The 15,033-nt window shown below is 49.1% G+C and overlaps 1 protein-coding gene across 1 annotated transcript; it reads right to left on the bottom strand.

The window, feature by feature from the left end:
- Window positions 1-7,457: 7,457 nt before the first annotated feature.
- Window positions 7,458-8,042, bottom strand: LOC124678962 (FCS-Like Zinc finger 2-like). Its single transcript, XM_047214805.1, has one exon. The coding sequence runs from the start codon at window positions 8,040-8,042 to the stop codon at window positions 7,746-7,748; it is 297 nt and encodes a 98-aa protein (XP_047070761.1). The 3' UTR covers window positions 7,458-7,745.
- Window positions 8,043-15,033: the final 6,991 nt, after the last annotated feature.

Here is a 15,033-nt window from a genome sequence, read left to right as displayed (position 1 = left end):
GCCGCGGCGATCTTGCGGGAGGACGACATTTTTTGAGCGGCGAGTAGAGGATGCGGGAAGGGGAGGCGGCGGCGACGGGAAGGATTATGATGAGCGGCGATAACCGGAGGGCGTCTTAAAACGGCGGCGGCGGCGGGTGGTTGCACGCAATAACTCCGGCGCGGACGGCCACGCGGCCATGCACGACGAGACGCGTCCCTGCGTCGCCCGGGAAAACGAGGGACGCCATTAACGTCGCTTGACCAAAGGTAGGCGACGGGGTTTTAGCCTTCCGTGCCGCCGACGCGTCGGCCCCGCCACTCCCCGCCTCGCTTTTCGTTGTGTCCGGCGTCCCCGGAGCGTCCCCCGTGGGACGGGGACGGGCTCGGGGCGCCGGACACCGTATCGGGCCGCGCCGGACAAAAAAGGGCTTTGGGGGACGCGGCTGGAACGCTTTTTTTGTCCGGCGCGCCCCAAATCGCTTTGGGGGACGGTTTGGGGGACGCGAAGATTGCACCCATGCGAGAAAATGGATCTGTAGTACATTTCACTTGCTAAGGATAGTAGTTACCACCACGTCCTATTTAAGAGGATCATGAACAGAAAAAAATCGAATAAAGGGTCACAAATAAATCTACGAAGATACCACACTATATAAGCAGAAAAGGGGCAAATGGAATATGCTTCGAAAGATCGAAAATAGCCACTCACCAATAATAGAATAATGTTGGGGATACCATGATGTAGTTCAATGGCAATAGGAAAAAAAGACACCCACTGAATGCAGTATTGACATCTAACATCTCGATTTTGCTCGAAATTTGGTGTCTTATAATACCTCTTAAATAATTCACGTGTTAAGGATTTGTCTCCTGCCAGGACAAAATTATACTTTGAAAAGGCCATCAAATGGAACAAAATCAGATCAATTAAGTTTCTTAACCATACAATGTGCAGATTGCATAGCAGGCGTTAAAACCTCGACAGGCAAAGGGAAAATTGTATTGCTTTTAATGCTTGATGCCTCTTTAGAAGCCGATCAGCTCCTAGTTCATGGGCACTGATGAAGCTTTATTCGCTTCAGCAAGAAGAACTTATCGAAGCAAAAAAATAATCACTTCAATCTATATATGCAGAAGTGTCACTATTGCTTTGATCTGAACCAAAACAAACAGAAAAAACAGCCGAGAAGACAAGAAGTGAATAAAAAGTTGAGCACTGCTAGGTCTGATTGTCACGTAGATCCTCTCAACCGCCTACAGAAAATAACATCATCAGTTAGCTAACATTCCATAGCCTATGAGGAAAAACGTCAAAGAAAGAAAATGAGAGCAGAAATCTACCTTGTTTTTCACGGGTTGGAGCTGCAGCAGCCCGACCAAGTTGGATGGAGCAGTAGCAGCCCGACCAAGTTGGATGGAGCAGCAGCAACCGAAGAAGTGGATAGAGCAGATTTCTCCCCGCCGGTCGTTGTCTACGTTCGGCCGCGTCCTCCCTCCATGTTCAAGAAAAAGCCGTGAGGGGAGGAAGCGCAGGGCGAGGCCACGGGGTGGGAGGAGATGAACGGTGTCGGCTGAATCCCGGTCACCGGCACCGGAGAAGACGGCCAAGAGCGGGCGGCGCTAGGGTTTGAGAAGTTGGAGAGAGGGAGAGGAGAGAGCGCCTACCTGTCCGACCGAGCTCTTTCTCCAGAGGTCCTTCCGCCAGCGACCATGGCTAGCGTAGCACCTCCCGCATCAGACCGCCGCCACCCCTAGGGTTTCATCTTGGGAGCATGGTTGTGTCCCGGAGAGAGGCCGATCCGCCGATGGATAAGAAGGAGAGCAGCGCCGAGGGGACGAAGAGTGGAGTGGCCGGGAGAGCCTTGGTGAGATCGCGGGGAAGAGGAGGGCATGGTGAGCCGCCGCCGGCAAAAAAACGAGGAGTGGGACGAGAGGGGTAGGGTTCAGGATGGAGCGTGGGTTGTGTGCGAGGAAGAGCAACGCGTTCTTTCGCCAGAATGGCGCCTCCCTCGACCAACCATTGATTGACACGTGGTCCAACGGTGAAGACCAACCGACGCCAGCGCCCAGTCGATGCGCGGCAGGTGACTATCGTGGAGCACGCAGAGATAGGCCAATACTACTCGCACTTACTTGTTCTCAATACTAGATGATACCCCGCGCATTGCGGCGGAAATTTAGCAAAACTTTATAGATATTCCAAGTTGAAAAAAGAAAGAAAATGAAAGCGTAGTATATAGTGAAATAGCTGCAACATTAAGTATATATATTTGGTTTATTTTCTTTTGAAGAATTTATGTTTTTGCACAACTTTATGTAGTCCATAGAAAACTAAAGGGAAAATCCAACACCAAAGCTCCGTAACCATATAAAAGAAGTCCATGTGTTGTCTAATCTCAAATTGCACCTCCTTGTCTCTAAAGAGTTGAAGATAATGAAAGAGTAACAGAACCTTGTCATCGATGGTTGAATAAACATATAAGAATATTCTGAATTCGAGATGGTGCATCTAAATTTCAGTACAATATTAACTTATAAATCTCCACTGATCTGAAAATCAGCATACCCAATATATTACCTTCTCGGATTGATGACATCTGAAAGTGAAGCATCGAAATGATAGCCACTGAGACTGGAGGTTTCATGCGTGTGGTCGTGAGGAGAAATAATCCACAGTTGCAGCACTATAGCTAAGTTGAAGAGAAGCTAATAGAAACCAGAAGGAGCACGAGCAGTGTCTTTCTATTAGTCGAACGGATTAAGTATGGTCACAGATGGAAAGCAAAGAAGGAAAATGGAAAGAGGGTGCCTTTTCTATCAATGGGATTGACTGTTTGTTTCCCTTTCGGAGAAGTTGATACCGTGATGTGCTGGGTAAGTGAGGATGCATAAAGACTAGAAAAGAAGTGGGATATTATTAGCAACCAAAGCTTCGGTTACTGCAGGAAATAAAGGGACCACACTTTAATTATGGGATTATTTTGACGTGGATAATTGAATAGTGGGTGATATTTTTTGGCTGCGGTTGCCACTTGGTGAGGTGGACACGTTCCATTTGGAGAGAAAGCAGTGGAGTTGGACTCACGGTCAGGATGAAAGAAGTGTTGAGAATCGGATGGCTGCAATTTGTTGATGATGTGGCTAGGTTGCATGTTAAGATAGACAACTTAAATGATTCTTTAGTGGGGTTTTGCTTTATAAGAGATATAGATAGGCTGGCTAACGGTGAAAGTAAAGCTAATTTTTTTTTGACCTGGTACATCTTATCATGATTATACTTATTTCGGTACAAATTTACATAGTTATTAGACCGCTAAGTTATAGAAATTTTGGGAGAATGAGTTTTTTTAGATTATTCAGTTAAAACGTGTGATACTTTTGAATTTAGATATGAAAAATGGCACGCTCATACATACATGTGGTCCTCTATCCGCATTTTTACTTAGAATTTTTCAAGCACGAGAAATACGAATTTTGGAGACAACATGTTATAGGGTTCATGAGTACCTGTGTCCCACTGCATATTTTTGGCAGGGAATGTATCGTGTAATCCCATTCTACACTTGGTATCACGATACAAGTCCTCAAAATTTTCTAAAAAAAATTTCTACATAAAAATTATGTTTGTACCCAGAAGATGTGTGTTTACAACTACTAAAAATTTCAGAACCAAATTCAAATTACAAAGAGAGCAATGAAAAAGATAAATACAAAATAAATTGTGCCACAAAAATGACGAAAGGTACAATATTTCAATTTGATTTTAATCTTTGTGTATATTTCAATTTGGTTCTGAAAATTACAGTGATTGTAAACACACATTTGTCGACTTTCTAAATTGTTAGAACTTATAAATTTAAATACAAATTAGTTACTCCCTTCGGTTCACAATAATTGCTCAAAAATAAATGTATCTAAGCATGTTTTAGTGCGTGGATGTATCCATTTTTGAGCAATTATTTTGAACAGGAAGAAGTACACAACTCACTTTACCTTTCTAGACAAAAATCTGAGTATATATTCGTCTCCATTATAAATTCGAGAGAAATAGCATATCATTAGGTGGATTTAGACTTAAACAATTGCAAAACTCTCCGAGCCAGCCTTTTCGCCAACATCCGGGACAGGGTGCCGCACATGGTTAGCGACGCAAATGATAGTGAGCTAGCACTGCGCATTTCGTATCATACTTGATCTTTAGGGAGAAAAAAAAGAGAGGTTAACTTATCATATGCGATTCTTTTGCAAAAGGAAAACAAAACAAATCGAGGTGCTGTTTTTTCTTATTCAGTGGTCCGTGGAGGAACTTTGGGAGTTGTGGTGCATGCACGCCAGGCGGCAGCTTGCTAATCGTGTAGCCAGACCCTGCGAGGTGGGCGCACATGTGCAGATCTTGTCTATTCCAATCAGACGCACGAACTCGTCATACAACACCGCCAGCTACGAGCGATCCGTGCAATCGTTTGCAATTTGATATGCCTGAAATCTTGGTAAAAAAGGGGACGGCTGATGAGATGAGATCTGCATTGTTTGGAGGAGAGGCTGCCAGGTTTCAGCACCTGCAATTTGTTCAAGGCAGAGAGCAGGCTTCGTTCCGGGAGACAGCTATCATGAGATCTGCGTTTGGTTTAGTTTATGTGGGCAGCTTAACAGTGAAGCACTGTATGTGATCATTAGCGTTCCAATGTTGTTGATTATCATTTCCTCCATGTGATGCCAGTGATACACACCTGTCGGCTGTCGGCAAGTCAGTGGCCGGTAAAACAAATTACTTGCACTAGCTGAAGCATTTGGGACTTTCGGTGAAAAATAGTTAAACTACATTAAATTCATATTACTGGTCACTGAAATAGATGTATGTAGAACTAAATGTGTCTAGATAATTTATATTGATAAGTAATACGAATCAGATGGGAGCGGTAATAGTAGCATAGTAGTATACAAAGAGCGCCCAAATTTCGGTCACTAAGAACCGGTGAAATATAATTGTAGTAATATCAATGCTGGATTGTTAAATGTTTAATTATCGGTTAGCTGGCAACTAGGGAATGAATGGGCGAATCGGCCCATTAATCAATTAATTGGCCAAATAATCACTTAATCTGCTACTCGGTGACATTCGAGTAGGGATTAACCGACCGTTTTTTAACACTGAGTAATATATACAATTAGCGATTGAATTTCAGTCACCGGGGAACTGGTGGAAAATAGTTATAGTAATATATACAATGAGCGCCTAAATTTCATTCACTCGGAACCGGAGAAAAATAGTTGTAGTAATTTATACACAAAACGCCAATATTTAAATCGACAGCTAGTTTTCAGTTAGGTAATCAAACTTCACTTGCAGTGTAACCCACATTGCAACGAACAAGTAGGATGAATCACAAAACAATCTAATGGTTCGGTGCAGTTGCAACCTATGTTACAAACTTACAACTAAAACTAGCAAGAATAACGAGGTAATGTGATGGTCTGAATATCTTTTTCTCTGTTGCAACCCAATTTGCAATAAGAAATATTCTCAGTTGCAACTCATGTTCCAAATTTTCTGCATGAATCACAATGTAAATTCATGGTCACAGAAGTCGGCCAAAGTATTAGCAAAAACAAAAACAAAAACCTTTCGTTTGCTGTCATGGCTTAGAGCATCCCCACTCGTTTGGACTCCCCACGCCCAAATCCGGCGAAATTTAGCGCCGGATGGATGTAGTTTTTGGCCTGGGGAGGCCCATTTTTCCAGCCGCGAGCCCATGGACGCGCACCCACCGCGTGCATAGCGACGGCGCGATCACCGGGAAGGGCAATCGTCGGAGTTCCCTCGCCGCATTGAGCCGTCGCGAAGTGGACCGGAGAGCCGAAACGACTCGTCGGGAACGGTCGAAGTGGCCTCGATGCGAGAACCGCCGTAATGGAGCACGAACTCCGCGGAAGAGCAACCGGCGCTCTCTTTCGTCGAGAGACCTACATATACGGTTTCCGACGGCCGACGCCATTCATCTGTTCTCTCGTCACCATCCTCCGTCAACCATGAGCGATATCTCTTGGCCATCGGACACCGACGAGCGAGGGAAGCCGCCCGGATGGCGCCATTGGTGGGATCCGAGCTGCATCGTCCGGCGAGCGACGATTCCCCCGCCGGCCGGCGAGGACGAGTGGGACGACGAGGAGGAGGACGAAGAGGCCGTGGAGCGGGCCGAGGAGCGAGGCCGAGGAAGAGGCCGAGGAAGAGGAGGAGGAGCGAGGAGCGAGGAGGAGGAGCGAGGAGGAGGAGGACGAAGAGGTCGATGAGGACGACGACGAGGAGGACTCAACTTCCTCCGACGAGGAGGTGACGAGTCGGAAGCGTCGCCGCGACGACGATGAGGCGGGGCCTTCTAAGAAGAAGAAGAAGTAGTTTAGTTTTAAAGTTTTTATATGTAATTTTTATGTTTATTCGAATTATATTCGAAATATATATATAATCTATCTATGTTGCACCACTTGAGAGTTCAAAGCTTTCGTTCGACGAGGGTATTGCCGTAGATCGGGAAGACGAGGGTTTTGCCGTAGATCGGGAAGACGAGGGTTTTGCCGTAGATCGGAGGCCATTGTCGCCGACAAGTTGGGGCCACGCGCGCTTTCGTTTCGTCCGGAGTCCCCGAGCGCTCCCCGGGGGGCCGGGGATGGCGTGGGATCGCCGGATGGATTTATGCCCAAATCCGGACGAAAACGAGGAATCGGGGGCGCGACGGCCGAATTACGCCGTCCGGATGGAAAAAATGCTCGCTGGGGGTCTCGTCGGGGGGACGAGTGGAGATGCTCTTAGTCACGGAGATGTTTGCTGAAGAGTGGGGGCAGGACGAATAAAGTGCATAGTTTTTCTTGGCGTGGGGGCGGCGAGCAGGAACATGGGCGGTTACACGTCCACACCATCCAGCACAGAATATTTGTTTTTTGGTGCTTCCTGTACTGTACTTTTCAGTGACTCGGCGATGAGTAGTGCAGAAGTGCAGAAAAGAATTGGAAATTGAAGTGTTCAATAAATCTGACGCTGGAGACTTGTGGAGTATCATCATTGTTCGATTTCATTTCCTCCACCTTTTCCTTTTATTTACTCACCTCTTACCTGAAGAAAAATTCATTATGCTTGTTGATTCTTGAGAGATCTCATTTGCTCTTTCCTCATATATCTAACTGATAAGAGTAAATGGTTTGTTGGTCCATGTTCAGTTATCTTGAGAGATTAGCTCTCAGAAGGAACAGTTGCTTTACACCGAGAGCAAGAAGCAAACACATGTATGATGGGACTAGTACTTTTGTGTTGAGCAGAATGAATCAAAGAAGAGCCGCAAGCTGTTCCGTGGAAGACGCACATAATTGGAGTACTGTAATAATTGGAGTGCTGTAATTTTTAAGTATCGATCTTGCGTGTCGTTTGACTGTAGCATCGGATCAGGGTTTTGCTAGCTCGGAAACAAAGATACTCATTCAGAAGGAGTAAACAAGATCTTAATATCGCTCAAAAATTGGCAACTGCATAGCACTTTGTACCATTGCCTCGAATAATTACACAGCCGGAGTGCTCATACGCTACCCAAGAGGCCAAGACCAAGAGGATGTAATCAAAAGCTGGGGACTAGGCGCAGATGGCTGAACCCGGGAAAGAAGCTCATGCTCTGCTTTCACGGCTTCACCATTAGACACGGGCGCCGGCACTTGGAGCACGCCGCGCTGCGGGCTGAGCCCACGCAGATTATGTACGCAGCTTGGCACTCTCGCCGGCTAGCTGGCGACGGGCACCTCCCTGGACTCCCGGTGCCCGCGCCCGGACGCCGTTGCCGACGACGAGAACTGCTTCTGCCTCCGGGCGGCGGACTTGGCCGCCTGCCTGGCGTCGAGGCGCATCTGGTGGTCGCGGCAGTCTTCGCTGCAGAAGGGCGTGTCCCCTCTGTACATGAACACGTCGCTGTCGCGTGCGAGCTGCTTGGTGCAGAGCGCGCAGGCGTCCTGCGCGGGCATGCCGGGCTCGACGAGTGGCTCCGCGTCGAAGAAGAAGGAGCAGGCGAGAGACGCCGCCATGGAGCGTGTGTGTAGTGGAGGTGGAGGTGAGCTTCGAGCAAAGGAGCAAAGGTAAAGTTCGCAGCGAGCTTCTTGTTGGTTGAGGTGCCGGAGGAAGGAAGAGCGAGCTGGGTGAGGAAAGCGAGGTTGGAGGGTGGGCATATATGGTTGCGCGGGGACGGACGGCGGGAGGAGACGAGGGCAGCACACGGGGTCGGGCAATACCGCGCGCCGGGCCGGAGCGGTATAGACCCATGGTGCCATACGGTGGGTGGGTGGGTGGCCAGATTGCAGACGTGGCTCCACCGCGGCGAAAACGACGGCAACCCATGTCCGAGAGACGTGGAGTAGGGCCCCGCTGCCTGACAGAGACGGAGAGAGGCCGCTACAAAAATGTCGCCCTCGTTGTACCCAAAACCTGTGTGCTAGGCCGATAGCGGTAGCAGTCTACTCGTACGTTGCCTCTTCCGTCCCCCAAATCTATACCTAATAATAAAGAGGCTAACGTTTCCGTGGTTTGGTCCATTAATTTACGCCTTCGTCCGACCGCTAGGCGCTTTCGTCCGTTACTTTTCTTGTGTCGTCGCCTTGATTTGTGTTGTAGCTCGTCCGGAAACCGATCTTCCTTTGGCAATGCTTCCGTGCGTCGTCTGGAAACCGGCAGCGTTAAAAACATGATTGCTGTAGTGGACCCGGCCAGGTGTAAAACCAATGATGATCGCTACAGAACATGCACGACCATGCAACAATAGAAAAGCGGAACGAGTTGTTACCGAACTCCACGATTCTTTCCAAATCGAATGGCCTGCTCGGCAATAAATAAAATCTACCATATATAGTCCCTCTCCTCCCTGGATGATTCCTACATAAACCCTGTAAAAAGACGAACGAAATAAACCGCAACACATCGCCCGGAATTCGTTCGCCACCGAATCTTGAAATCGAGATTTCCGTCGGCAAGGGAAGCCTGGATCGACGGTTCGCCCTCTGCAAGCCTCCGACGCACTAAACAGTAGGACAGGCACAGGCGCACAAGCAACAGCACCGCTTAGAGCAACTCGAGTCGCCGCTCGCCGGAGTGGCCGTCTGCCAAACTCTCGATCACGCGTGAGCCGGAGCTTCTATATCATCAAGATCGAGTCGGAGGACCTTGAATTGAGCTGAGCACCGGGAGATGAAGCACTACGAGCTGGCTGGTGCCGTGCGAGGGGCATGAGGTTGGCCGGCGTGGAGACCAGGTGGACTGGCGTGATGAGGCGCTTGGCTAAATCGATGTGGCCATGCTCCAGACCCAGGAACACAACGACGCGTATGCCCTCGCGCGTGGCTGGGCCACGGTGATGGATCGGTCGGGCGATCTTGGGAGACACGCGCGCGGCAATCAATTTTCTTGTGGTTGTGGGTTTCGGCTAGAAGCAAGTCCACATAAGCAAGCAGTTCAATCTCTACGTCAAGCTAGCCAACTTTGCACATCAAACAGGCATGTCGCTCGGCGGCTCCACATCATCCATGTTCAGTTTAGTCTGAAGATGCGTTTGAAGAACTACATTTCTGTACAATTTCAGGTACAGATCAGCTATATGTACATTCCGCTGGACACCACGGTCGTTCTGCAGTTTGGTTAGGTTGCTCTGTGTTCAGGAGGTTTATGTAAGTACATACATAACTGCTGCTTCTCCATAGATAATTTAACGACATGTTCAGTGTTTGGCCGTGCGTCGCGCTACAAAGGACAATAAAAACTGCTCGATCTCAGTCGGAGCCCTTTCTATGACCTTGACAACATTACATCTTCTTGCTTAAATAACAGATACAAATCCGGGCAAAGTCACCAACTCTGATCAATATAATTAGATCAAATATATATTCCTAATTATTAAGGATTTTATTTATTAGTGGGTACATCTGAATAATTTGTGTTGTGTGTTGTACTCGGGGGCGCACTGATAATGGGGCAGAATTTGTCTTTTCCTTTTGGGAAAACACTCGAGATTTTATTCCATGAACATAGGGTTACAATCAGCTAGCAATAGCTATGCTATAACGTCTAAAAATTAATATACTAAACATGTGGTACCACCTCCGAAAATTAATGTACCAAACATGTGGTACCACCCCCAGTTTTACCGAAATTTGCTAGACTATGAGCCACCCTATTTTGGTTGTGCTAACATTTTTTACATCTAAAAGTTTGTCCTAATCCTACATCGAACTTAACCGAATTTGATGGGGCTGCGAAGGCCTAGGCTTCGCTTTCATTGGAGTGTACCATTGTGCATCTTCCTAATGAAGACTTTTCACTATCCCGTCGCAACGCACGGGCACTTTTGCTAGTCGTCCCTAAATAATATGGGTTCAAACATTTTGCGGAAGTATTTTTCTTCGTCCTGCGTTTGAGGGATATCTCTCTCCAGCCGCGTACCCTAAATACGCACCTAAACAAATAAAAGTGCACGAAAATAAAAAATTCATTTAAAGTTGATTATATATTACAAGTTTGAATAAAAATGGCTAGATTTCATCTAAACCCTAGCATACTGGTCGCCTGGCGGTGCATTCAACAGCCCCGCCCTGTCGTCGCCTCCCCTCCGACGCAGCTCCATGCGTAGGGCGGTGAGCAGACGCCGCTGCTCCAGCAGCACCTCATCGCCGCCCTCCCCTGCTACGCATCCCGGAGGGAGAGCTCGACGACGCGGCGAATCTGGGGCACGACCGTCGTCCTGGAGCTTCTTCTCCGACTCGAAGGACTCGACGAGCGCTCATTGCTGATCCGCCGCCTCGTCCGGGCGGCCCGTTGTCGTCAGACCACTCGAAGTCATCGTCGTCATCCTCATCCTCCTCCTCCGCCTCCTCCTCCATTTGCGCCGCCAACGCATCCGCCCGCGCCCCCCAGGCCACCTCCGTTGTCGCCAGCGCCGCCTCCCGCTGCTGACGCTCTTCCGCCGCCTGCACCTGCTGACGCTCCACCACCTCTCGCCATTCACGGTACTGGAAATCCTGCTCCATGTGCAGGCGCTGCGGCTCTACGCGCCACCGCTCGCCCATCTTCTCCGCCTGGCGCCGCCGCGCCTCTTCCACCATGGTGGCGTCGAACGCCGCTAGGGTGTCCACCAGTGCCGCCTCCTCCCATGTCGCGTTCTCCTCAGCTTCCGGGTCGAAGTCGAACTGCGGTGCTTTGGGTGGTGGAGGTGGTGGTTGTGGTGACCCTGCATACCACTGCATGTTCACTACTAGAAAAAGGGTTACCGCCGACACAACAAAAAGGGCTATCCCCGGCGGTTTGCAAATCGCCGGCGGTAGTATCGCCGGTGGTAAGTAGCTACCGCCGGCCGTTTGCAAACCGCCGGGGGTAACCGAGTTTAGCGCGGGCGGTTTTGATCAAAACGCCGGGGATAACTTTTTTGGCAAATAAAAAAAAGGCACGGACGGCGGCGGCGGTCGGCCACCGCGTCCCACCGGCGCCCCATGGCCGTCTTGGTGCGCGCCAGCTGCTCGAGCACGGCCGCGCCGATGGTGGCCGCCTCGGCGCCCTTGCCCAGCAAGGAATCGAGGATCTCCGCTGCTGCGTCGAGGGAGTCGAGGCTGTCATTGAGGAGGCCGAGGCCGTAGGCCGCGGCGACGGCGAGGCGGAGGGCGCGCGCGACGGGGAGCGACCAGCCGCCGTGGGACTCCTGCAGGGGCGAGCGCCTTGAGGGCGAGGTCGAGGGCCTCCTGGTGGTCGCCCGAGGCCTCCTTGCGCTCGGCGGCCTCGAGGGAGGCGAGGGCTGTCGGCGCCGCGTCGTGAGTAGGTGGCGGCGAGGTGATAGAGGAAGAACTCGCGCGAGAGATCGATGACTGGTAGCTGCCTTCACGCGTGCGCAGAGATCGATGGCTAGCTTCCTTCACGTGGGTGTGCAGAGATGGTGTGCTAGTAGTTTTTGGGCATAGCTAGGTTCTAGGTTGTGTTTCGTTTGGTCAGAGCTGGGCCATTGGATGGTTAGATATAGACGGTTGAGATGAAGTACGATGGGGGTGATCCGTGTGCAGCTAGTGTATGCCATGTGAGCTATCCACGCGCATCAAATACCCCGCGCGGTTTGGGTTTGAACCGCCCATGGTAATTGCTGTTATCCCCGGCGGTTCGGGTTTGAACTGCTGGCGGTAATTTTAGCCCAGCCAGGATCCGCGACCCATTTTACCCCCGGCGACCAAATTTCTGCGCCACCGGCGCTAATGGGATTACCCCTGGCAGTTCTGGGCCAAACCGCCGGCGGTAAATGCTGCTTTGCCCATCTGGGATTACCCCCGGCGAAAAAAATTATAAACCACCGGCGGTAAGCCGTGCGGCTATAAGCCTTTTCCTAGTAGTGGTTGTAGTATGCCAGTCGTTGATATAACATTCACGAAGTACCATTCCGCAAATATTACATCCCTCAGAGTAGTACAACAGAACATAGCAGGGCCATAACTCATTCATTTATTATTACAAGCATAATATACATATCATCTCGGAGCTCCTCTTGGGTCCTAAGAGGGATACTCCTGGGTTCGAGGCGAACCCACCTTAACTTACAATATAAAAGTCTTACTAGGTGATACATTTATTCCAACGAGCAGCTAAGTACTAAGAGTTCGTACTGCTCGGATACTACTACTACTTATCGGTCTAAGCTTGTTCTCCTCCGGAACCCTCCCCGGTTCCGTAGACTATAAGGTAGTCTACACCTTCGACACCTCCAGAGAGGTGCTGGTTCTTCATAGCCGATGATGTCGGCTCCTTCGAGTTGTCGTTGTCCTCCTCCGGATGGTTCGGACAATCTAAGCGAGGATTTAAGAGTGGTATGAGTACGAGCGTACTCAACAAGTTCATTATAGAAAAGAGGTGTTTAATGCACTAGCTACGATATTAGACCAGAAAGTCTAATACCAATGCAAGTTTTGATAAACATTTCTTCAAGAGGTTGCTGACGTGGGCACTACCCTTCGGGTAACCCACATTACCCTATCCTGTATTGACTAATTGGAGGCCCATGAGAACACATAAAGGCAAGATGGGCCACTAGCGCGGCGCACCAGAAGGTTCCTTGACGGGCAAGGCAAGGAAGCGATCTAACAAGGAAAGATCGGATCTAAAATTACTGTAAACCTAGTCGTACTCGGTGAGACCTCTTGAGACCTGGCCTCCTATATAAAGGCCAGGAGAGGGGCTGCCGAGGGACAGAATCGATCTTAGCAATCTTAGCGATAAAAAGCTTAGAGCTAGGTCATCATAGCAATAGCCATCTCGACGAGATCTCAGCCGAACTATTTGATGTCTACGGGTGCTTCTATTTTTGTAGACAGTGTTGGGCCTCCAAGAGCAGAGGTTTGTAGAACAGCAGCAAGTTTCCCTTAAGTGGATCACCCAAGGTTTATCGAACTCAGGGAGGAAGAGGTCAAAGATATCCCTCTCATGCAACCCCGCAACCACAAAGCAAGAAGTCTCTTGTGTCCCCAACACACCTAATAGGTGCACTAGTTCGGCGAAGAGATAGTGAAATACGGGTGGTATGAATAAGTATGAGCAGTAGTAACGGCGCCGGAAAAGTGCTTGTCAGGCGTGTGGTTGATGGTGGTAATATTGCGGACGGTAGAGATACGATAAAACGAGTAAACAAGCGGCGATAGCGATATTTAGGAACAAGGCTAGGGATCATACTTTCACTAGTGGACACTCTCAACTTTGATCACATAACGAGAATAAATAAATAGATGCTAGACTCTACACTCTCTTGTTGGATGATGAACACCACTAAGCGTGGTAGGATTACACGAACCCTCAATGCCGGAGTTAACAAGCTCCACAATATTCGATGTTCATGTTTAAATAACCTTAGAGTGCATGACGAGATCAACATAACCAAACCAAGTACTAACATAGCATGCACACTTGTCACCTTCACACTACGAAAGGAGGAATAGATCACATCAATACTATCATAGCAATAGTTAACTTCATAATCTACAAGAGATCACAATCATAGCCCACACCAAGTACTACACGATGCACACACTCGTCACCATTACACCGTGCGGGAGGAATAAACTACTTTAATAACATCACTAGAGTAGCACACGGATAAATTGTGATACAAAACACATTGCAATCATAAAGGGATATAAATAAGCACTTCACTATGCCATTCATAACGGTGAATAAGTATTACGTGAAATATAGCCTAAGAGACCCACACGGTGCACACACTGTCACCTTTACACACGTGGGACAAGGAGTCTCCGGAGATCACATAAGTAAAACCCACTTGACTAGCACAATGACATCTAGATTACAAGCATCATCATATGAATCTCAATCATGTAAGGCAGCTCATGAGATTATTGTATTGAAGTACATAGGAGAGAGATGAACCACATAGCTACCGGTACAGCCCCAGAGCCTCGATGGAGAACTACTCCCTCCTCATGGGAGACGGCAGCGTTGATGAAGATGGCGGTGGTGTCGATGGAGGAGCCTTCCGGGGGCACTTCCCCGTCCCGGCGGCGTGCCGGAACGGAGACTCCTGTCCCCCGGATCTTGGCTTCGCGATGGCGGCGGCTACGGAAGGTTTCTCGTGCCGTGGCTTTTTCGTATCGAGGTTTTAGGTCGGGGACCTTTTTATAGGCGAAGAGGCGGAGTCGGAGAGGCGACGAGGCGGTGACACACTAGGGGCGCCCCCTAGGCGCGCCGCCCTGTCATCTAGGGGCCCAGTGGCCCCCTCCGGCGACTCTCGGGTGTTCGGAAGCTTCGTGGAAAAATAGGATCGTTGGGCCTTGATTTCGTCCGATTCCGAGAATATTTCCTTACTAGGATTTCCGGAACCAAAAACAGCGAAAACGAAGCTGGCCCTTCGGCATCTCGTCAATAGGTTAGTTCCGAAAAACGCATAATAATGACATAAAGTATGCATAAAACATGTAGATATCATCAATAATGTGGCATGGAACATAAGAAATTATCGATACGTCGGAGACGTATCAGCATCCCAAGCTTAGT

The sequence above is a fragment of the Lolium rigidum genome, chromosome 7 (assembly GCF_022539505.1).
Source record: "Lolium rigidum isolate FL_2022 chromosome 7, APGP_CSIRO_Lrig_0.1, whole genome shotgun sequence".
Classification (NCBI taxonomy): Eukaryota; Viridiplantae; Streptophyta; class Magnoliopsida; order Poales; family Poaceae; genus Lolium; species Lolium rigidum.
Note: the sequence above shows the minus strand (reverse complement) of the source record. Positions and strands in the feature narration are given on the sequence as shown.

What these genes read in the sequence shown, in the direction of transcription:
- LOC124678962 (XM_047214805.1), bottom strand. Translation starts at nt 8,042, where the DNA reads ATGGCGGCGTCTCTCGCCTGCTCCTTCTTCTTCGACGCGGAGCCACTC.